Genomic DNA, 23,304 nt, shown 5'->3' on the forward strand with positions numbered 1-23,304 from the left:
TTAAGAAAGAGGATATCTTTCGGAATAATCCCAATATATGAATAAATTGAATTGGGTTAGACACAATGTTGAGTACGATAGAAGTAAGAGTATAAAATAACAAAAGATACGTTAGTAGAGGGATAAGTATAGATTAACAAAAGATGTAGTGATTGATAAAATTAAAGGAAAATTACTAAAAATATTGGCAGTCTTTGATCTCATTTCTCGTTATAATATTTTTGAAATACCCAAATTACCATTTTTCTCATCTTATTCAAATATTTAGATTTTATCATGGCAATTGCAATCATTTTTGACCATTTTTTACTATGAATGAGATATACTTCAAATTTTAAATATTTAGATGTAATTTTTTTGTATTTATATAATCAAATTTCAAGTTTTAATCCATTACAATAATTAAAATATAAAGTATAATTATTGTACTTTTGGGTCGGAGCCTTGTTAGCAATCTCTTGTTTAATTCTTGAAAAATTCATGAGTTTTTCATTTTTTTTTCAATGAAAGTATTATTCTCCTGATTATTGAACTATTCTGAATAATTCAGGTATTTTAAATTAAAATAATAATAATATGTGATTTTTACAACTTTTACGAATTTTAATAAAACTCAGTCTAGTTGTATTTAATGCACTTTAACGTGTGCACCCTTCAAAAAATGGGCTATAGAGGATTTGCTCCCCTGCCTAGCACCCGATTTACCTTCCAAAAGGAAAAGTATGAGTCATTGTGTCGATAATTTGTTGGATTTACCTTTGTGCCTTTTAATTAAATGTAGGTTCATAAAAAGGATAAATAGGTAAATAGCAAATGTGACAGACTCAAATATAGGGTTGGGATCCATTGTCTCATGAGAAAACATAGGATCCTAACCATTTAGATATAATATCCAATAGTTAAGATTTATGTTATCTTGATAATACACATCTCAGAGATATTTATCTCAGGGATAAATCTCAATTGTTGGATATTGTATATAAACGGTTGAGATCATGTATTTTTTTCATAAGTCATTTTTCATGAGTTAATAGATCTTGACTCATATATATATATAGGGAATGCTAATATCCAAGACCTCATGGGGATGTTAGTATTATCCAACGTTTTTTTTTTCTATAATACCTCTCTTCATTGTCTTTTAGTGAAAAAAACAAGGGCATGTTAGTCTTTTACACAAAAAAATACATTTATTATGTCATTACTAAATGCATTTGTTATGTTGGCATTAATTGTCAAAACATTTACCAAAAAGAGATATTTAATTCAAAATATTTAAATACTCATAACATTTATTATGTAAATAAGTAATTATTATATAAAAGACTAATACACTTTTGCCTTTTTCACTAAAAGACAAAATGATGAAGGGTATTAGTGGAAAAAAAGGTGTTGGACAATGCTAATGTCCCCATGAAGTATTAGACGTTAGCAGTCCCCTATATATATCCAATTTGGTAAAAAGAATTAATTATCAAAATGGGTATATGATCATTTTCATTAATAAAAAATCTGATTCAGTAATTTTTGAAAATTGAATCATCCCTCTTAGAATAACTTATACTAAACTACCATATTTCCCCTCTTTTTAAATAAGAATTGTAAGATGTTGGGGTGGAAGACATGAAACAAAAAACAGTTATGTTGAATAGCTTATTTGGGTGGTTGGTCAATAGGCTTTCCTTTCTCTCTTAGCGTGGCCATGGCGTCTTTCATTGCTTCTTTTCTCTTCTTGCTAGCAAGAACTTTTGCTTGAACACCACTCACATTGGGGTCCTTCCTCTCCTCTGGCGGAGGCGGTGGAGGTCTTTTCTTAGCTGCACTTGCACTTTGGCAACCTACATTCAAACCAAGTGCGGCCACATTCAAGCCCAAGATGAAGGTCCTGCACCGTGCAATCCAACACAATATCACTTACAAAATCAGAACTGAAATGCAGAATTATTGAGAGCATTGATGTCGTAAAGAATTTCGATTTGAAATTTTCGATTGAGACAGACTCAAATTTTTACCTAATTGAAACATAGCCTCGAGACAAAATTTTAAAATCTTTCTACAACCACTTTCTCACCTATAATTTACATATGTGTATTTAGGCTCTTTTTACATTTCAAGAAACGACACGTTGTGAATCAAACAGAACCTTAATGCCAATGAAGGTAATACATACCACAAATGTACCCTTATCTAGGGCATTTTGCAATTAAAACACATGAAAATGTACATAAATTGCTAGGCTTTAAAAATAAATAAAAAATAAAAAAAATTGTGCCATTAGAGAGATGCGCATACCTTCGATCAATGGGTCGTACATGTGGCTCATCACATACAGCTTGAACATTACTCTGATGACCTGTTAAGCGTCTCTGGAAAGCTAAAGTTGGAAGTGGAGTCTCCTTCTTCTTCATGGCACCTAATGAGGTAGGAAGTGGAGTAGCTGGTGAGGGGATTAATGATTGGGCCATGGTTAATCAGTGTGGGTTGATTTTGGGACTCAAAATGTGAAGAAATACTTCTTGGTCTAAGTATATTGGTGGAAAGAAAAAAAATTTAAGTGGATAGTGTTTGGAGCTTTAGATGTAAGGGAAAACAGGTTTTGATTGGCCGGTTTCAGATAAGATTTCCATAGTTGTGGGCCTTAGTAGGGATAGGAGATCCAAGTATCTTACTCTAACACTCTTTTGGCCAAAATCTTTACTATTAACTATTATAAGGAGAGAAGATGGGCTGGAAGTGGTTTGACACCAAAATTTGGGTCCAAAAAATGCCCTCACCTTTATATTTAAATTTTATATAATCAAGGTCATTTTAATCAAAAATAAAAAAAATTGCAATCCCGTGACCTATAATAATGTCATTTAATTTTCAAAATTACAACAAAAAATAAAAATAAAAACCTTTTCTATAATTTTTTTTTTTTTAAAAAAAACCCTTTATTAATAAATTAAATTACAAATAAACCTTTTGATATATGTGTTTGCACATGTCATCTTCTAGTATGATTTAATGGTTTTAGAAACGGAAGAAAATCAACATTATTCATCCTTCACATCAATCTGTTCCAGATCTTTTCAAGATCCCAGATGAAGCTCGGCCGGAACAATTGGGTTTTACAATTGGGTTTTATATTTTTTCAGTAAAATAATCAGGTTTTAATGGTTTAAATATTTACATTATTTGAGTGGGTCGAAGGTCTCACTTCTTCAATGTATTCATATTCTTTACCATAGGGCTGTCAATGGATCGGATCAGGGTTGATTTGGTACCAATCCAATAAGGCTCGGATCGATTCAGGATTGATCTGATAAGTATCGCGTCAGGTTCTTGTTAGATAGGATTTATTATCGAAACTCGATGATAAGATCCAGACCCGAATCATTAGCAATCGGATCAGGCCAAAATGCTTGTTTGGTTGGCCATCCTTTGGATCCAAGAGAATAAGAATGAATAGGAAGATCTAAATAAATCTTCCACATCTCAACAAATATATAATATAATTTATGCACATTCTAAAACATTACCAGATTGGGCCATTATACGATTGGGACATGGTTGATCCAGATCCAATCCAGCAAGATATTGGATCAAAATCTTATCAGATCGGATCCTTATCGGCATCAAGACATCGACCCAAACCCAAAGTTATTAAATCTAAAGCTCAAAAATGTGATTAATTGATAGTTAAATCACTTGGATAACAGACAAATCAAAGCTCAAAAATGTTTCGTTGCATATGTTTTCTTTGGCTTTATTTATATTTCCAAGTCTTTTGTCCCTCGTAGGCCACGCAAGGGATCTTGTTCGATTAGACAAAAAGAAAGATCATACTAACAAAGTTAGGATTTGATAATTATTTCATGGGGATTAACTCAGACAAAAGTTCTGTAAATTATTTCGGAGACTACAAAATATTTTTTTCGAATTTCTTACCAAAACCTGTGTCTTAACCCATATCTCCTTGATATTCGAGAAAAGACTAAAATTTTAGACACCTTCCTTGATTAATTCATCAATTCACCAATTTGATTCAGAGAATCTTTTTAGTTTTTTTTTAAAGCTTGAAGAATTTTGTGATACCTGAGTAAATTCTAATTCTAAACGGGCACATTCCACAATAACCGTGAGAAAGTCTTTTGAGAATAAGAAAATTTGTAGATCCATTCTCTTTCTTCGTTCATGATCCACGTTATTTTTCAGATGTTGCAACAAACAAAATAGTTCATAATTGACATTAGACCCTATAGTGGAGATAAGATATATCATCAATCGGGAGTCACTTAACTGTTGTGCCTGCCTTAGAATAGCTCGCAGAAAGTTCAAAGAGAATCTACAGCATTCAATTAATCTGTACCAGAAACAAACCAAAACCAGTTATCACAAGGTTAAGATTCTGTATGGGGTTGCATCAACCTCAGCTTGGATCTGTATGTTAAAATTGAATCATGGAGGTGTGTATGTTTTGATGACTTGAAGAGAATGTTCTCATTCCACTTGAAAAGTTTTGAAAAACATATGAATCAGCTCCATTTCATTGTGTTCCATCAAATATCACCCCTACCATAGTCAAAATTGAAACAGCATTTAATCCAAAAAGTTAGTCTAGATCCAACAAACTAGTCTAGAGAAATAAAACAACGAAAGTAAAATGGATAAAATAGCAATGAAGATTGACAGCCGCAGATGTAATGAGTAGAGGCACTACTTTCACTCATCATCTTCATCATCATCATCATCATCAGCTCCTGCAGCAGAGTTGAGAGCATTCAATCGCTCAATCAACTTAGCCTTCCTCTCTTCATATGTCAACTTCTTCAAGTTGTATCTGAAGCAAAATCACAAAGAAACAATAAATAAAATATGTACACGTGTGCAGATCAACCATAAAGTGGTCTATAAAGGCATAAATACAACAAAAACATGTTTATTCTTAGAAATGGCACCAACCAGATACACCATTCAATTAACTGTTTTCTTTTTTACAGTTAATCTGAGTAGCAAGTTTTGGCGTCATGGACATTTTAAAGCCCATTGATTATAAATAACTGTTTGATGTGCTACGTGTCTGATGATGATCTTTTGCCTATCTATATTAGAGGCAAATCAAGTACACTTATTTTTCTTTGATAAGTAAATTAAGTAAACTAAATTTTCATCATGTAGAAAATCCTGAATATTAATATCAGTTTTTAGGAGTATAATTGTAAAATCAAAATGAAGTTAATGAGACAGATCATACATCTGTAACAGTTTTTTTAATAGGCACATCTGTAATAGTTTTCAATATAAAGAACATTAAATACATAACCATATGGTATTCAAACAAGCATTTTGTTCAATAGTGCCTCAAGCTGCATGCTTTCATCCAACATACAGTAACAGAACATTCAAGTGCTAATAATACAAGTTATAAATAGGGTATTTTAGAAACAACCCCCTGTTAAATTGGTGATATTAGGTTTACCCCCTTGCAAAATGCAAGATTAGGTTTAACCCCCCCCCCCCCCGGTAAGTCAACGTTGCTTTTTCTTGATGATTTAACTGTGAAATTCTGATTTAGTAATTTAAGTATTTGAAGTGCAATTTAACAAAAAATAAAAATTTCACAGTTAAAATCATAAATAAATAAATAACCAATGTTGACTTACGGTCAAGGGGAGTAAACCCAATCTTGCATTTTGCCAGGGGATTAACCTAATATCACTAATTTAACAGGTGTATTTCTAAAATACTGCCCCTCCAAATATAATTCATAGAAATAGTGTTGTAAGGAATTGTATGCCATAAGAGAATATTTTACAAAATAGGAACAAAGCGGGAAAAAAAAATAAAAAAGAGGTTATGGTCTTACCTCTTGTGATCCTTGGGAGGCTGCTTCTCTGATTTCTGAATAGTTGGATCAGCACGGATGGCAGCGTGCACCTTTTTGTATAATTCCTCTATACCATCTGCCTCGATTCCTCTCTTTATATACTCACTGAAATGAGACTGGTACTTCTCTGGCTCATCTTCCATTAGTGTCTGCAAGAAAATAAACAAAATTACAGAAAATGCAGATGGGCTAAAAGTTTACAAATGTATTGGTCCAACATCATGGTTAACAGCTTGACATTTCAAATGAAGTGCGAAAGTATTTTGGGCCTCACATTCATATATGCAGAAACATGGCCACCAAAGATGTACTTTCGGTGAACCTCTGCATCTAACTGCTTATCATCCTTTTTGAAACCAGCAAACCTCTTGTCACTGTGGGGAATGTCGAGACCGCCATCCAAAGCTCCCTGCAAATAAATGCCGAGTAAAATAAGACTTCATAAAAATGAAAGGGTAGTAATACCATATGAGACATGAACATTAACAAAACTTCACTGTATATTCCTCGCCCATGAATATAATATATAATACAATTAAAAGGGAAAAGAAATGAATCTATCGAACTTCAGAAGGCAATCTAGGCAATTTCCCAGTGATGATTAAACCACATCGCCTTTTCTAACCTAAGGGAAGCAATATGTGCCTGAAAATCACATTATCATCATCATAATCAAAGCCATATTGCAAAGACTAGGGGTCGACTAAATGAATCATTTTCTTCCATTCAATTTTGTCCTAGATCACGTTTTCTGTTGTTGGAATTGTGATCATATTCAAGTTGATTTTCTCCATCCACATTCTTTTGGGCCTTTCCTCTAGCTCTATTTCAGTTCTAACTCCAATAACAAATTGAGAGAAAATAGTTTCTAAGATGGACACATTCTTGGGAAGTCAATACCATTCAACCGACGATAGAATGGAAACATAAAAGAATGGTAAGCCGCATTAACCCTAACTTGACTCAAAGAATAGGAAAGTGTAACTAATTTGGGAAGATGGAATATTTGGCAGCATATTTGGTCCACATTAGGTGCCTTCATTGGCTAATTGGTCTTCTATGGAAACTTTGGTTTGTCTGTCCTTCAATCACTAGTTTTTTATACAAAAACCAGGACGACAATAAACAAAAGATACCTTAGAAAAAGGAGAAGTGTGACAAAAAATCTAGCTATCCAGAGGTCATTTCAAGCATTTGAAAACTACTGACAATTGTCATTACTTCTTCATAAGCCTAAATGAAAATGCATACCATCCACCAGAAGTAAAATGCAGAGAGATTCAATGCACATATTGAACTGTTTTCAACAAATAACACTTTGCAATAATGTCATTCAGCTATACAAGATATGATTATGACGATACCTTAAGAGCACCAAAAACACGGTTTCCAGTTGTTGTCCTAAGAAGGCCAACGTCAAGGAGAGCACGGAAAGGCCTCCTGCTCTCGGTAGGCTCAACTGAGAAATCTTCACCGGTTGCCTGCCAGTATCAGTACTTAATCACGTCAGTCCTCAAACAAGCAGCAACAATATATATATATATGATCCAAGATCTTTCGTGAAAAATGACTCGGGGGAAAAACTCAAGATCCCAACTGTTTAAATACAAAATCCAACGATTGAGATTTATCCTTGAGATAAGTATTTCAAGATGTGTTATGGACATATAAATCTCGGTCGCTGGATTTTGTGTTTACCAGTCGGAATCAATTGTTCTCTCATGAGTCAACGGATCCCAATCGTTTAAATACAAAATCCAACCATTGAGATTTATTCTCGAGATAAGTATATCTGAGATGTGTGTTATGGAGATATGTATAAATCTCAGTCGTAGGATTTTGCGTTTACATGGTCGGGATCATGTGTTCTCTCATTTGTCATTCTTCATGAATCAATGGATCCCAACCTAATATATATTAAACTGCAACTATTAAATTGCATACCTCAACATTTCCTTCATACTCATCATCCATCTCCAACATTTTCAAGACTCTCCGTGCCAAAAGAAGGCCAGTACAGTATGCTGAAGTTCATGTTAAATATGATTAAAATATTGCCAATAAAAATGACAGAGAAGCATTGTGGCGAGTATATTCTATACCTGCGGCGTAATTGGTAAGGCCGACTTCAAGGCCATAACGAGGCAGCTCATGGGAATAAGCTGCTGCAAGCACCATATCACCCGTGATACTAGCAGATATTATTTGTGCAGTGATATCCTTGTTGGTCTAATAATAATTAAGGTGTAAAACATAGATAATTAAAATAAACTATGAGCACCAACTTCCTGAGTGAAAAACACCTTAACTCACCAAGGCAGCTCAAGCTCCAAGTTTGCTGGCCAACTAGGTGAACTGCTGCCCATGTTTTTAGGGGACAGCTGAGTCAGTCATTGACTCTATAAAGCAACCAAGTGACTTCATCATAACTAAATTAATACATATCAGTTAACCTGACATTGTTTGATGTCAATGTGCACTGAAACCCCCCCCCCCCCCACCATATATATATATATTAACCAACATGTGCCAGGATCAAACCCCCACAAATTCATTCTCCATCTCATACAAATTCATGTTTACCAAACCACCCTTTGCCCCTTCACCCCCAACCAAACAAGGACCAAGAATAAATAAACAAGAGCCTGATAGAAAGTTTTCCAAAGGAATATAATTTATGAACTCTAATTCCCAAGGCAAAGTTTGTTAAGCCTATTCAAGCTCATAGAAAAAAGTATTCTACTCACCCTCTTTGTCCAACATAAGTCTATGTCTATATAAGAGCATTTTAGTAATTTAAATAGGGGGGAAAGGTTTTTTTCATAATTATAGGACCCAATTTAAAGTTTTAAAAGTACTTCCAGATATGTCCATGTGTCAATCATATAAATGATACCTACTTTTTAAACAGGTAGGAAGGCTATGATTCCTCTAGAAAATATCTCATACATTGTTTTGGAGATTCTTAGACCCTATAGCAAGATTTTAAAATCGTCTGAAACACCAGAGCCACGCCATTAGCTGTAATTCTTGAATCTCCAATATACCAACTCCTTTGTCAACCAATTATTTGTTTGTTTTCCTAAATTTTCATCTGTTTCATAACGTAAATATCACAAAGAACTCTGACTTACAGCACAATAAATGTACAAAAGCATAAGCACCGAAATTCAAACATAAGTCAATTTTTGGGATACAAATCGCACAACAAATCGATACTTCGGGGTGTTGTACTTGTTCTTGTCCTGGTTAATTAGGCGAATCCTGGCCCGGTAGTCAGTCTTGCCCTCTGTTCAAATTTAAAAATAAAATGAAATAATTAGGAAACAGAAATTACCAACAGCCAGCAATAAAATCACAATAAAAATACCTCTCCTTCTCCTGAATTTAACTTGAAAACGCTTGAAGTAGGCCCTCGACTTCTGAGCTTTAACGAAGACCTAGCATGGAAACACAACATCATAAGTAATATGCACAACCAGAAATTATAATTTCAAGAAATTGACACTGGTGGTGGACAAATTCATCAGTTTTGAAAATATATCATTTCGAAAACTAGAGATATACTTTGTTTTTTTCTTGGCTTCATTTTTCTCATTTTAAGGAAAAATGAATACATTGTAAAAATTATGCCTTTCTGATTATGGGCAGCAAATCCCTCATTTTTAAACAAAATGCAGGAGACCCATATTATTCATCAAGACCAAACAATATATCAAGTATTATCCTTAGCCAAAACGGATCTATTCCTACACCCCAACAACACCCTGATTCCCTCACCATCCATTTTAAACCATCCATAGTAACAGGAATTGAAGGTTTTTTTTAATTGAAATTTCAGATTCAATGAGGGATTTTGAGTATCCAGGATAAATCACACCCTTTTAACCACAATGCAGGAAATCCCTATTATTCATCCAATCCAAGTCAAATGAAAAATAAATTCTTACCCTAGGATTTAGACTACTCAGGACAGATCTATTCCTGCAACCAACCAGCACCCTAAATGTCGGACCATCCATTTAGAATGCCCCATCGAAACAAAAACTATAGGGTTTTACTCATATTTCAAATTATATTAGAGATTTGAGAAGAAATACGTTTTGAACAAAAAAAAAAAAAAAACCCTTAAATCACAGTTAAACAGAACAACTGAAGAAATCTATCTGAGCATACAGTAACAGAGAACAGATCTTCCATAAAAAAAAACGATCTAGAAAACCAAAGAGAACCAGCTGAAACCCTAACAAGAGTATTAGGTCCAGAAAATAAAAGATATCAGATTCAAAAACACAAGTGTTTTTGGTTCTCACCATTGTTGATGCCTGGCTTGCTTCGGCTCCTCGCAGAGAGACTGACAGACCGAGAGAGAATTTTATACCGAAGCTCAAATGTAAATATAAACCCTAGCGGAACCTAATCGACGGTCACGATTCATTTATTAAAGTTTCTAGGGTTTAGCGTGGTTTTAAAACTCGGTTTCCCTTCTCGTCTCGTCCATGCCGGATACCGAGTTGGTTCGGATGAGTCATCTCGTCTCGATCGAGCCACCTCGTTCAACAATGAGACAATGGTTTTAGGCCGTCTAAAAATTCTAAAAACCCTCTTCGATTTCATCTTGATTTAGAGGATGAAGTTGGAGTTTTTTTAACCAAACCCATTTGTTCTCTAGTTCACTTGGTTGAGAAGAGGAGAAAAAATCAATTTGAAGGTGAAAATGATAGGGTTTGATAACGAAAACTAGAATATCTTTTTCGTCTCGGAATCTCGAACGAGATTTTTTAATATCTCATCCGAGATGTATCGTTTGTCTCGTGAGATTCCACAAAACCCAAAAAACACGTATGTATGTCTCGTTGCTAGGCAATACCAAGACGACTCAGGCGATACATCTCATTCCCGAACGAGTTTTGAAACTATGGTTTAGGCTTTTGTCTAAAGTGCAAAACATGGTTAGGGATATTTCGATAATTAAAGAAATATTTTTAGTGCAAATTATCATTTCATCCCTGTTGCTTACATGATTCAACAAAACTAATCTTTGGGGCTAGATATGGAACCTTTGTTTTAGGGCATAAAATGGGTTGGATTTCATCTGACATCCAAGTAATCTGAATTCAAATTCAGCGGGTTTAGTTCCTTCCAATATATTCGAATAAAAAAAGTGGGTTGATGTCCATTGACTTGAGTCAGATCTGGGTCGAATATGGATCAATCCTTATATCTATTTAGATCCGAATGATATATTAATTTGAAAGTTATATATTTTTTTCAAGATATCTTTTTTTAACAAACAAGTATTTGGTAGAGTGACTAAGGTCTATCTTGAAAAAATGAGAGGTCTTGAAATAACCTGTGGGGGGAAGGGAGTTAAATGTTTTGAAGTTATCCAACCTAACCGACTAAATCAATTAATTCGGCCAGGTTAAGTTGAATCCGGATATAGGTTTGGTGAAAGTAAAATGATTGAGATATGATTTCAACTGAAAGGATTTGAGTCAGATTCAGATACGAATAAAAAACGGATATGGATATACGCATATTTAGCCCCAATCTGATCCATTTTAAGCCCTACTCTACTTATGGGTCATGGGGCATGGAATTGGCCAAGACAATTTTCTGAGTCAAATGTTATTTTGTCTTTTAAGTTAAAGAGGAAAAAATATAACTTCTATTGGTACACCAATGTTTACTCGTAAGACACTAATTAATTAAATTGTATATTACACACCTCATATAAAAAGAGGCCAAAACCATGTTCTCGATTTTCTTAGAAAGGAATTCCTTAAGAAAACCTAGGAGAAGGAAAAAAATTAAAAGAAAGGGAGAGAAGTAGAGGGAAGGGGAAGAAGAGAAAGACAATGGATTTGATTTGAAAAATATAAAAGAAATCGTAAATTTAAAAACAAACATTTTTTTTACCAATAAAAGAGTCTTATAAGAAGCCTTGGATTTGATTTAGTTTTATATTGGTAATTTGTTTGAGCCACAACTCATTTTATTTTGGATCTTGAAACCAGAGTATTAGAACTCTCACAGGACAAAATGATTTGTGGGATTGAGTCAGCCGGATTACTTGCGAATGCTCTGGCAAGTCAAACATATATGTATTTACAATTATATTGAGAGAAGGTAAAGTAGAAGTGGTTCCACACAAAATTTTGGATTCCAAAAAGGCCCTCACCTTAAAATTTAAATTTAATATAATCAAGATCATTTTGGTGAACGATCAAACATATACATATTACTATTATAAAGAAAAGGATTAAATTCATTGTTGTACCAAATCATTATATTATGATCATAGTTTAAAATCTCGTATCGTTTCAATGTTTCTATTTTCTTATAATCGAAACTATATCGATACATTAGCGATACAGTACCGATACATTTGATACATTAAAAACTAATCTTTCGGTAGAAACCAAAGACAAGGAGAATGTCATCAGTTTGAAAACAAAAGGGTATCTAAAAATTTTACCAAAACAAAGAGGGGGATATTAAAATAAGGGATCTTTGGGAGGAGACCGAGCTCAAGGGAATTCATTAGTTTCAAAAGCATTCAAAAACATAATCCTTCATTCTCGCATTTTTGGGGCAAAACAAATGTGAGAAGAAGAAGGGAGGTATGCCAAGAAGTCCACCACATATCCGAAAATCTAGGAAGTTTTCTCTCTCTCTCTCTCTCCTTCTTCTTCTTCTTTTTCTTCTTTGGATCTCTCAAGTTTTACTCTCTCATAGATGAAATCAAAATCGAAAAATGGTGAGTGTTTCAATTCTATAACTGTGTCATATTAGAATGCTAAAAACCGAAATGTATCGGCTGATATATTCCAATACGATACAATATTTTAAACCATGACCATGACTAAACCCCCAAAGTAAGAAAAAATGACTGCATATCTCCTTGTTATAAAGCTAGCTGCTCCAAGCTACGGTCTTAAAACTTCTTAAATTAACACAAAGACACTTCTAACCTTACACGTATACAAGGGCTAGCAAAAGATGGGTTCGATATTGAATCAATACCACTCCAATATCGATCCAATTTTTTTTTAAACATGTACTTGATTAGATTAATGAATATGCAAAACGAATCCAATCTGTTCCATTTCATCCTTATTCCAAAATCGATCTGATCGGATTCAAAACATGTTTTTTTTCCTTCAAATTATCAGTTCAAAAAGTATAAAATCATATAAAATTTTAAAAAATCCACTTTTCAACTACAAATATAGAGAAAAACCAAAAAAACTAAAACATTTTATCTACATGTATTTATATGAAATTAAGAATATTAAAAAATATATTAAATAATTTTCTGATCAGATTTTTTTTGAAGCGGATGGGTGTATATTTATATCCAATCCAAAATTATATCGGATCTAAGATTTCAATCCAAATCTGAATTTTTCATGTTTTTTTTTTTTTTTAATTAGACTGGTTCAGACAGTAGGTATCTTTCGGATCGTTGCTAGCCCTAACGTATACTAATATTTGTATATCATGTACATTTAGACATGTCATCAACTATCATTAGATATCAAATTAAGTCTGACTAGCCTTACTAAGTAAGGATTTCACCCTTACTAAAGGACCTTGGGGCTCACCTTGTGAAATTAAAAAAACACGATCTGATACTTCAGAGTTGTAGAGGACAAATTTCTGGAAAAAAAAAAAAGGGTTATTTTTCACTGTTGAATTTTAATTTTGGAGTTAGATGGAAGTTCGGTAGAATTCCTTTTTCAAAACCTTAGATCAAATCTAAATTTTGTTTTTTAATTTGCTTTAAAAAAAAAATTTTGGATTTGAGTTTTCCGATGAAATTTAGAGGGCTATGGTGTTGGATTACTAATGTGGTAATCCAGTTGAACAAAACAACCCTGCATCTTTACTAAGGAAAATGTTTCTCTATAGTAATTGAGTGCTTAGCCTACGGAAAAAAGACACCCATCCACCATCAAAACAAAATCTTGAGATTCATAACAACTCTCAAGATTTTGCTTTGACGGTGGATGAGACTTAGCAAGGACTTTTATTTTTCTATGTTAGTGAAGAAACGGGTTGGGTTCGAATTGGATATGAATATGTCCACATCCATATTCGATTGGGGTCCTAATGGCAAAAGTCATATCCGAACCATTTCAATTTCATTAAATTCATATTCGGATCCGACCGATTAATTGATTCAAGTCATTCGGATCGGATAATGTCAAATCGTTTAAAATTATTTCAAATAAAATTACAAAAATGTGACCAAATTGTGATTTTAAACTCAAGAGAAGTCTTGACCACATCCAACCGTTAATAATTGATGAAAAATAATTTGAAAAGTTAAAAAATACAACTTGTAAAGTAATATTTCAGATATAAGGATGGATCCATATTCGACCCAAATCTGACTCAGGTCAAGGGACATCAACTCATATCCGAATCATATTTTAATTCCGATATACTTGAAGGAACGAAACCTGTTAAACTTGAATTTGGATAAAATCCATCCCATTTTAAGCCCTACTTAAAAAGGAAAATTCAATTGGTGGAATTGTGTAAGGTATCTATCAGGTGACAAGATCGAATTCGTTGAGAAAGGCCAGGATTACGGTTAGAGAGTACTCTTAAGTAATTAAAACTGCAAATATGTGACACTAGACAACACTAAATGTTACTATGATTGAGAAAACTGCTTAGTAAAGTAAGTTTTTGATTAAATGAAAACTAATTGACACCAGCAAATTTGACTTGTGTAGAATGACAAGAGGATCTAAGTGGTGAAAGAACGCTTTCGGACAGAAAATTAATTTTGATACAGCAAATCATTGTTCCCTATAGAACAGAGATTTGCCATTTGGAAACTTATGTGCTAACCTGATGAGAACCAATGGCATGACATCATGTGCATTGAACTTTAGGTGCTCCGATGTTTTCACTCTTGCTCATTTAATACACATGGCATCATGCCATTGGTTCATCGGCTTAGCACATTAAGTTTCGAAACAGTAAATCATTGTTCATCCACCTAAAATTAACAGTCAATTTAGGGAAAGAGAACAAAAGCTGATTTAATGCTCTGCATGCTTATTGAAGGAGAGAACAAAAACCAACTCAACAAATGATAATAGCCATCCATCCAATTTCAAGTTTAATATAAAAAATAATGAACTACAAACTCAAATGTGGAAATATCATACAAGGGATGGATGGATGGATACTGCTAGTATTGTATGTAGGAAGATAATACTATATAATAAGGTGGAAACAGTCTGACATAGCAGTTACCAAATTACTTAGTCAGATAATATACTACTAGGAAGACAACCACGAAAACCGCAACTAGAGTAAACATTCTCCGGCTTGACTTGGTCTCGAATACCTACAATAGTAGTAGTAGTAGTGGTGGTGGTGACAAATTTGTTATATATTTGGCTGCAATAGAAAGAAAGAGAGAATCGTTTCGTTTGTTTACCATCTTGAACCGATCCATTGTTCCCGACAGGATTCCCCTTGACGCGTCCATATCATTACCCTGAATTATAAGAAACTGTACTAAGAAACTGAACTTTGAAAACATGAGATTAAATGACCTAGGCCTACATACCATTCGGTCCAGTACGCGGTTATGATTTTCTACCTCCTCATGTATATCACCTGTCAACTGTTTAAAACAAAGACATGACAAATAAATCAATATTATCATGTTAATCTCCTTCAACATTCTACACTAATTACAAACAATTTTTTGCACTTTGGAAACTACAGTAGCATATAATAAAACAAGATTAAAAGAGGGATTACAGATGAACTTCTCTAAAAACTAGTGAAACAAAAAAAAAAAGGGTCCACCACCACAACAGTTGCAAACACAGTTAAATAGCAAAACAAAGAGTCTTCTACCAAGATGAAACACTTACTCTCTTCAGTAGAATGACTCTATCCTGCAATCCATCAACAGCTCTATCATTGTCATGCTCATCAATTTCATGGGAGTATGAGGTAGCCCTGATTCCTCCCTCCTCAATGCCATCAAAGAGAGCAGTCCTAGGGTTACGGTAATCCCTGTGCATGCAATGAATGAGCTCTATAAGCGATAAAGCTTCCAAGGATATAAACTCCCAAACAAGGGAAAAAGCTTGAAAAGAAAACAAATCTGGTGAAACTAACATGATGGATAAGCAAACTAGTTCATTGACAACTCTTCATAACCCTGCATTTAAGACATTAAAATTAGTTATCTCTACCTGCCAAGCACCATAAGAAATCTATAGACAGTTTCCTAGATAGACTAGGAGGTTTTTGGAAATTGTTGCACCATATGCCTCTGCCCTGATCCATCACAGTATCCATACCAGCACAAAGGCTTTGCCAGGACCCATGCAGATCATGTGGTAGGTACAATCAGCTCTAAATCAACCGAACATTTGATGCTGAGCCTTGAAAGAAAGGTATCATTGATTGGAGGCTTCTGAATTTTTTATCGTATTACATAGGGGCTCTATGGAAAGAAATTTTGAGAAGCCGAACATCACAGTAGAAGAAAGGGTTTTCGAATGTGTTTGATCAGAGAGTGGTAACAATTTTGCTTTAAAATAAAATAGTGTATGTAGGGTCAAATACCAGTGTCTTTATAGGACATGAGGTACTTCAAAGGCTCAGGTAGATTTAAAACACGAAGGGATTTGCTTTTAATGAGAGAAGGGACTATCTTGGAGATGATACTCTAGGCACAGATTCATATATGTTTCTAAATTGAGAAACTAGAGGTGGCTATTAAAAGAACCATTTTCCATGAGGAATCAAATGATTCTAGGCAATCACCATCCAAAGAATAGAGTAAAAATTAATAGTTGCAATCATACGATCAAATACCCTATTATAGATATCTTAAATGGGACCCATTAAATATGGGTCATAACCATCTGAATGGCAGCAAAATTGTCTATATATTGTGCATTCAGTCATTTGGAATCTTAAGTACTCAAACTCTAGATTACCTTATATCCTAATCATGCTTCAGTGGTCGTGATACTTCAAGCTCCCCAACTCCATTGCATTTTGATACCATCAATTTATTCTTGAAAGCTTACAACTATCTCACAATCTGAGTCCCAAAAGGCTACTATGGTTGGATACTAAAAGGAATTAAGCTGTCTCAAAAACTCCAGTTGATAAAAATAATCCATCTAGATAGGGGTCAATTTTTTTAGGATTTCGTATTTAGATGGGATCTTGTATGTTCAGCATTGGTTGATTGGGACAGCGCTATCTTTGTAATGCTGTAATATAGGTGGGTCATCTCGACCTCCTGTCTTATTTCTAAATTAAATTTATAATTACCAGAAGAAGAAAGATAAAAAATAAAAATAAAAAGAGATTCCAAGACGAGAAAGAGAATAGAAAGAATTTGCAAGAATTAATGTTAGGATATCCACATACAATTTAAAAGATAACATTTTTAAATAATGTTAGAAGAGCTTAGAGTTAATGAATACAATTAAATTAAAGAAAAATTAATATAACTTATTTGCAAGAGATAAAATGGACAGGTACGAAAGCTAAGGCACGTAGGAAAAGTAAGAAATAGAAAGGAGGGGATAGCTATACAGAACTTTGAAGTTTGCTCAATGCTAAACAAGAGGAAAAAACGAAATTAACAAGTGTAGACCTCAATCCCTCCCCATCCAACAAATCTTTGATTAGTTGGAAATTTGATGTATCCTGTTGCAAGGAACTTGTACGAACGACAGACTCAGAAGTTGGTGAGAAATGAACTCATAATCACAAAAAATTTCAAGATGAGAAAACTAAGACTAAAAGACTTTCATTTGAGATTACTAAATCGTAAGATGATAATTATGTATCAAATTATCCTCAAATGAGATTAGAATGATGGGAAAAATTAATCAACTAATAACCAGTTAAGGAATCAAAACTAGAGGTTATTTAAAAAGGGTCGTTGGAGAAGTTGAAATGCTAAAATTTCATAATCTTAAGCGAGGATGAGATACCACTTGATAAAAAATCATGGTAGATTATCAGGTATTTCTATCTCCAAGATTGGTGCTATCTGCTGCTGCTGCCTCTACCTCGCAAATTATATTGGTAGAGGACTGTGTGAACTACCAGATATCAAACAGCATCCAGTGCTACTTGGGCTCACACAAACCACTAGTAAAATCTGGATCCCCGATGGTAGGGAGGCCTCGTCAAGTCATCTCAGGGAAGCTTCTCTTGATTGTTTGTTAGATCAAACCTGCTACATATGCAGGATCTATATGGCTGGTTGATTTGTTGGTCAATATCATGACAAATACTGACAAATGATGACTGTGATAAAGAAACTAGCACCAGCAACTAGGGGTATTCTCGTCTCTAAATACCCTCCAGACCTCAGACACAACAGGCAGTCTCCTTCAAGAAAAAACTGGGGTTGTTGCTCCTGTTCCCCCGCCCTCAGTTCAATCATTTTCCTACATTTCTCTTTGGCACCACAAGGATCAAATGACCATAAACTTTAGTTAGGTAACAGATGTAGCCAACTAATTTTGACTCATCACAACACAAGTGCAAGACCTTATCCATTCCATTTACACTTACTGCACTACTCAAATAGTATGGAGGTGGAAAATTTGAGGGATGGTTCTTTATCATATGTTTATATAATGCCATAGTTTGGTCATGTTAGCATGGGTATACCAAGGGCGCGATGTATTTCTAGACTACCTAGGGAGTAGGCTTTAACATAAATGAGACCTTGGAAGAACTATCACCACTACTATCATCTTTAGTTCCTTCACCAACAGCTTTGTCGATACCCTAAGAGGTTTGAGAACTTTCAAATCTCTCCTATTGTGCTTTTCCCTCATTGAGGAGCCCAATTCAAGAGTTCAAACCTCTTTAGTACATCATTGGAAGCATCTATACACACTTTTCTATTGATGAATTCCCTTTCTTGTCAGAGGGTAAATAATAATTACAATCACTAGTAGACAAATGAGAACAATATTATTTCTTAGGACTTTTTGAGTAATGATTTTAGTCATGGTGAGATCTATCATTTATTTCAAAATTGATTTGGTTATGAGAATCAGTGATTCTGTGTTCTTACACTAACAAGGTAAAGGTTGGAAAATGTCTCAACTATAGTGTTTTAAACTTATTTTAATGCATGAATCTTAAATTCATTTTGTGTGGAAAGTAAATCTAGGGGGATTAAAAAAAAGTAAAAATTGCTTTCATTGGCCCCATAGATACTAGAAAACAACCCAAAATGGAACTTGAATGGATTGCATATTCTCTTTACAAGTCTAGAATAAACACATCAGAAAGAAGATAAAAGCAAATATAAAAGTCAATCGTAAATAGAGAGGGAAAGTGGGGTCAATTAGAGACAAACCTTCTGGAATTCATGGATTACAAAATTCGGAGCTTCTCTGCTCTTTCCCTCTTGGAGTTGGAAGTAGATAGTTGTGCAGAATCAACACCACGTGAGGGTCCTTAAAGTAATCAACACTGCCAAAAATAGGGTAAAATCAACATTTCCTTGGGGGAGAATAGTGAAATCAACTTTTTTAGGTAGGTCTCTTGAGTCTCGACCCTTGTTAGCAATCTCCCGTTTAATTCTTGAAAATTTCACGAATTTTTTGTTTTTTTCAATGTAAGTATTATTCTCTGGATTATTGAACTATTCTGAATAATTCACGGATTTTAAGTTTGAAAAGCATAAAACGTGTTTTTTACAACTTTTACAAATTTTTATAAAACTCAACGGAAAAAAAAAATGCTATTATAACTTGTTGTATGTTGCAAAATGTAAACTTGTAAGTTGTGACATGTAACACAAGTTGACTTTGAAGCGATCATGCTTCAAAATTTTGGAGGAATCCCCTTTTTAATGACAAATGTCCCTTTTATCTTTAGAAAAATAATGACATGGCCTCTACATTTATTTGAAAATACACCTTAATTTTTCAAATTGATGATTTATCCCTTGACTTTGGTCTTCTTTTAAAAATCAATGGAACAATACTCTCAATGTCCTCATTATCACCACCATCATTATTACCCTCAGCTTCACCACTAACATCACCAATTTTATCATCACCATCACTATTAACATCACTATCATGTAGCCAAATTTTTTGGTTTTCAAAATTTTAAACTAAAACGAATAATACACGTATGAAGCATGTGCCGCATATTTTCCATATATCGAATTTTAGGTCGGATTTCTGCAATCCAAAATCGAACAAAACTATAATTTTCACGAATCGAATTTTTGTCGTATTCCGAATTGCTAACAAGGGTCTCGACCTCTTTTTTGTTACCTATTTTCTTTCTTCAATGTAATCTTTTATCTATTAAAATAAGTGAAATCAACACCATTATCAAACGAGGAAAAAAAAAAGAAGAAACCTCAAAGCTTTTCAATTTTATTGATGAATCGTCTATATCTATGGGATCCTTGCCCTTACATATCTATAGAGTAGCAGGACTCCTCGACTTTAAGCCATAGTGGGCCAAAGGATCTTCTATTTGATTTCTAATCGTATAGGATATAGATAAGAGCTTTGAATCCTCTTATGTAATATCGACACCGTCAACAATAGAGTAGACTCAAAACTACCTAGTGTGAATAATCAACTCATCGTCGTTATCAAAGCGAAGCAATCATAAAAGCTGCACAAAAATTCATTAATCCACCTTGACCAGAAATCAAAGATTGCCTATAATTGATGGGCGATAATCAGGTCTAATCTATCTTTGTTTGTTTTTTTGGTATGTAATCTTGGCAGGTCATGTAAGTTATAATTTTAAAAAAGAGTCGTGCTGGAGTAACATTGAAATTGACATTGTTTGGCACATTGGTGTGCACAGAACCATAAACGCTTCTCACTCTTATCTCGATAAAAAAAACATCTATGGTTCTATAGACACATCCACATCAGCAATGTCCCAAATGATATCAATTTCAACGTTACTTCAGAATTTCCTTATAAAAAAATACGATACTATGTAAAGAATTGTATAGTTCTAGGCTTCCATAACCGATAATTCTAATCAAACTAAAACAAAATTTTACTAACATTGACCACTACATTTCAACAAGAAATATACTATTTCTAATTAAAGAGAATAAAAAATCCTCATTAAACAGTAAATTATTCATAGCTAATCAAGTGTGATCCACTTGATTTTGGTTCCTTGAACCGATTCCATGCATGATCTCCGTGTGAAAAAAATAAGTTTGGATAAAAAATTCTCTTGATACGAAACCAATAAACATCTCAAAACTCAAGAACCAAACAGATCTGAGACGAACTGTTTCTATACAGATCGAAAATAGACGACTAAGGTCCGATCAAACCGAAAATTAATAAATCGAAACTTCGAATTACAGAGATCAGGACGATTACGCGAAATCCTAGAGATTTAGAAAGAGATTTTACCTGAAATTCAGTGAGAATTTTTGCAGAAACACAAAGAGCGAGGGAAATGAGCTTCTCTTCGGTCAGTGGAACCCTAAAATCGTGATCGTCTCTCTTGGTAAGGTTAGAACTCGTAAAAACGATTTCGGTTTTTTGTGCGAGTAAAAGTTCTCTGGAATGTTTGTCCAGAATTCTTATCTGGACAGATCCTTTCTCTTTATTATGTTAAGGATGACGTGTCGATCGAAATTTCTACCAATAAATGATTATTAAAATGTTGTGTACCTGAGAAACAGTTACTCTTCGTAAAATCTCTCGATGGACTCGAACAATGCAGATTCTACGTGGAGATTGTTCGACACGTGTGGCATAAAACATTGATATTTTGGGTTTTAGGAATACCCCTCCACGTTTTGATCAATATTAGAGATACCCCTATGTTTTCAAGTTGATGAAATGCTCATGCCCCCCTTACCTAGATCATATAAGCTTATTCATAAAATAGATAAACATAGAATTAGGGCTGTCAATGAAAACCTATAATTATACATAGAATTAGGGTTGTCAACGAATACCTATCCGTTCGGATACAGTTATATCTAAATCCGACGAATATTCAAAAAATTTATTTGAATCCAAATTTGATTATCCTATTGAATATTATTCAATTCGAGTTTCGACAAAATTTCATGAGATTTCATCGAGATTTAGGAATATGGACAATGCTTAGATCTGCAAATATGGGAAAAGAATTTCATACATATGCTGCAAGTCCAACCAAGCAAAAGAGATAGAAATGAGTTGGGTTTTTTTTTCCTCCTCTATAATTTAAGGAAGAGTTGCAAAGGTGATGGAATAGATAGAAAATATCCCAAGAAAAAGCTTTGATGGAAGAAAGAGAGAGAGAGAGAGGAGATATTTACCCACCCGTTTTCGATTTTTTTAGTTTTTCAATTAAAATACATGGAAAGATCGACTTAAAACTTGACATAACAACTTGTATAGATAATTTCAAGCCAAAATAACCATCATTGATTGATTTTCATCTAAAAACAAAGTAAAATAATTGAAAAACCCTAGCTTCAATTTTGTTATAAATCTTTGAAAAAATACATATAAAAGTTCAAAATGAAAAGTATATCATTTTCATTTGTCATTCACAATAAATAAATAAATAATCGACGGAAATGATTGGAATCACCATTGGAAAATCTAAGTATATGAAGAAGATGGAAAAGGGTTAGTTTTGGCATTTCAACAATATTATAACCTGTCATGGGTTGAGGGACCATTAAGAAAAGAAAGTTCTACAAAATTGACTATTAAGAGAAACCCTCAAACGTGGGAACTAATTAGAAAGAAAGCCTTCCACCAGGGACTATAAAGTAATTATTCTTAAGTTTTAGGGTTTCTCTTAATAATCTATTTAGTAAAACTTTTCTTTCTAATTAGACTGTGAAGCTCACTCCCCACATTTCTCACATTTGAAATTCTAAATGTGCCTTAACCATTCGAATTTAGCATTTTCATAAATAAATAAAAAAATTAGATATTTGACATCCCAATCCAGTTTCTATAACTCAACTTTGACGTAAAGGATTTGAGAAGGAAGTCTTCAATTAGGGTGTCTTCAATTTCTTGCTTGTTTTTTTTTTTTTTAATGAAAATCAATCAAGGATGGTTCTTTTGGTTTAAAATCATCTAGACAAGTCGTTGGGTCAAGTTTTTAGTTGACCTTTCCATGTATTTTAGTCGAAAAATAAAAAAGGGGTGGATTTTACCAGTGTCAAGTTCAACAAAAAAAAAATGGTGAGCTTGACAATAAAAATGTTAGACCTCAAAAATAAATAAAAAGTGGTGAGCTCAACAATAATGAGGGACCATTAAAAATAAAAAGTTCACTAACACTATATTTGGATTGAGAGAAATGGAGAGAAGAGAAGAGAAAATAAATGAGCTTCTCTCAATTTCTCTTGTTTGGATTGTTAAGTGGGGAGAGAAGAGAAAAGA

General features: G+C 33.7%; 3 protein-coding genes across 5 annotated transcripts; all 3 read right to left on the reverse strand.

Moving 5' to 3' along the window:
• Nucleotides 1-1,524: 1,524 nt before the first annotated feature.
• Nucleotides 1,525-2,547, reverse strand: LOC147401892 (uncharacterized). Its single transcript, XM_086443365.1, has 2 exons — nucleotides 2,293-2,547; nucleotides 1,525-1,885 (listed from the first exon to the last, which is right to left on the reverse strand). Exons 1-2 carry the CDS (start codon nucleotides 2,463-2,465, stop codon nucleotides 1,654-1,656), a joined length of 405 nt encoding a protein of 134 aa, XP_086299491.1. The 5' UTR covers nucleotides 2,466-2,547; the 3' UTR covers nucleotides 1,525-1,653.
• A 1,910-nt stretch (nucleotides 2,548-4,457) lies between these two features.
• LOC147401893 (large ribosomal subunit protein uL18-like) lies at nucleotides 4,458-10,303 on the reverse strand. The gene is made up of 9 exons (XM_086443366.1): nucleotides 10,183-10,303; nucleotides 9,240-9,309; nucleotides 9,067-9,158; nucleotides 7,972-8,098; nucleotides 7,814-7,893; nucleotides 7,234-7,350; nucleotides 6,144-6,278; nucleotides 5,849-6,018; nucleotides 4,458-4,822 (listed from the first exon to the last, which is right to left on the reverse strand). Exons 1-9 carry the CDS (start codon nucleotides 10,183-10,185, stop codon nucleotides 4,705-4,707), a joined length of 912 nt encoding a protein of 303 aa, XP_086299492.1. The 5' UTR covers nucleotides 10,186-10,303; the 3' UTR covers nucleotides 4,458-4,704.
• A 4,677-nt stretch (nucleotides 10,304-14,980) lies between these two features.
• LOC147401894 (bet1-like SNARE 1-1) lies at nucleotides 14,981-21,475 on the reverse strand. Of its 3 annotated transcripts, XM_086443369.1 has the most exons (7): nucleotides 21,316-21,475; nucleotides 19,263-19,378; nucleotides 16,031-16,073; nucleotides 15,781-15,925; nucleotides 15,468-15,524; nucleotides 15,336-15,395; nucleotides 14,981-15,242 (listed from the first exon to the last, which is right to left on the reverse strand). In XM_086443369.1, coding segments are annotated over exons 3-7 (354 nt in total). In that variant the 5' UTR covers nucleotides 16,033-16,073; nucleotides 19,263-19,378; nucleotides 21,316-21,475; the 3' UTR covers nucleotides 14,981-15,152. The 3 variants fall into 3 exon arrangements, with proteins under 3 accessions (XP_086299495.1, XP_086299493.1, XP_086299494.1); XM_086443367.1 differs by lacking the exon at nucleotides 16,031-16,073; XM_086443368.1 differs by lacking the exon at nucleotides 16,031-16,073 and having other exon boundaries at nucleotides 19,263-19,362; nucleotides 21,316-21,473.
• Between the last annotated feature and the right edge of the window lie 1,829 nt (nucleotides 21,476-23,304).

This window comes from Akebia trifoliata, chromosome 5 (genome assembly GCF_017979445.1).
Source record: "Akebia trifoliata isolate Shusen 1 chromosome 5, ASM1797944v1, whole genome shotgun sequence".
NCBI classification, from domain to species: Eukaryota; Viridiplantae; Streptophyta; class Magnoliopsida; order Ranunculales; family Lardizabalaceae; genus Akebia; species Akebia trifoliata.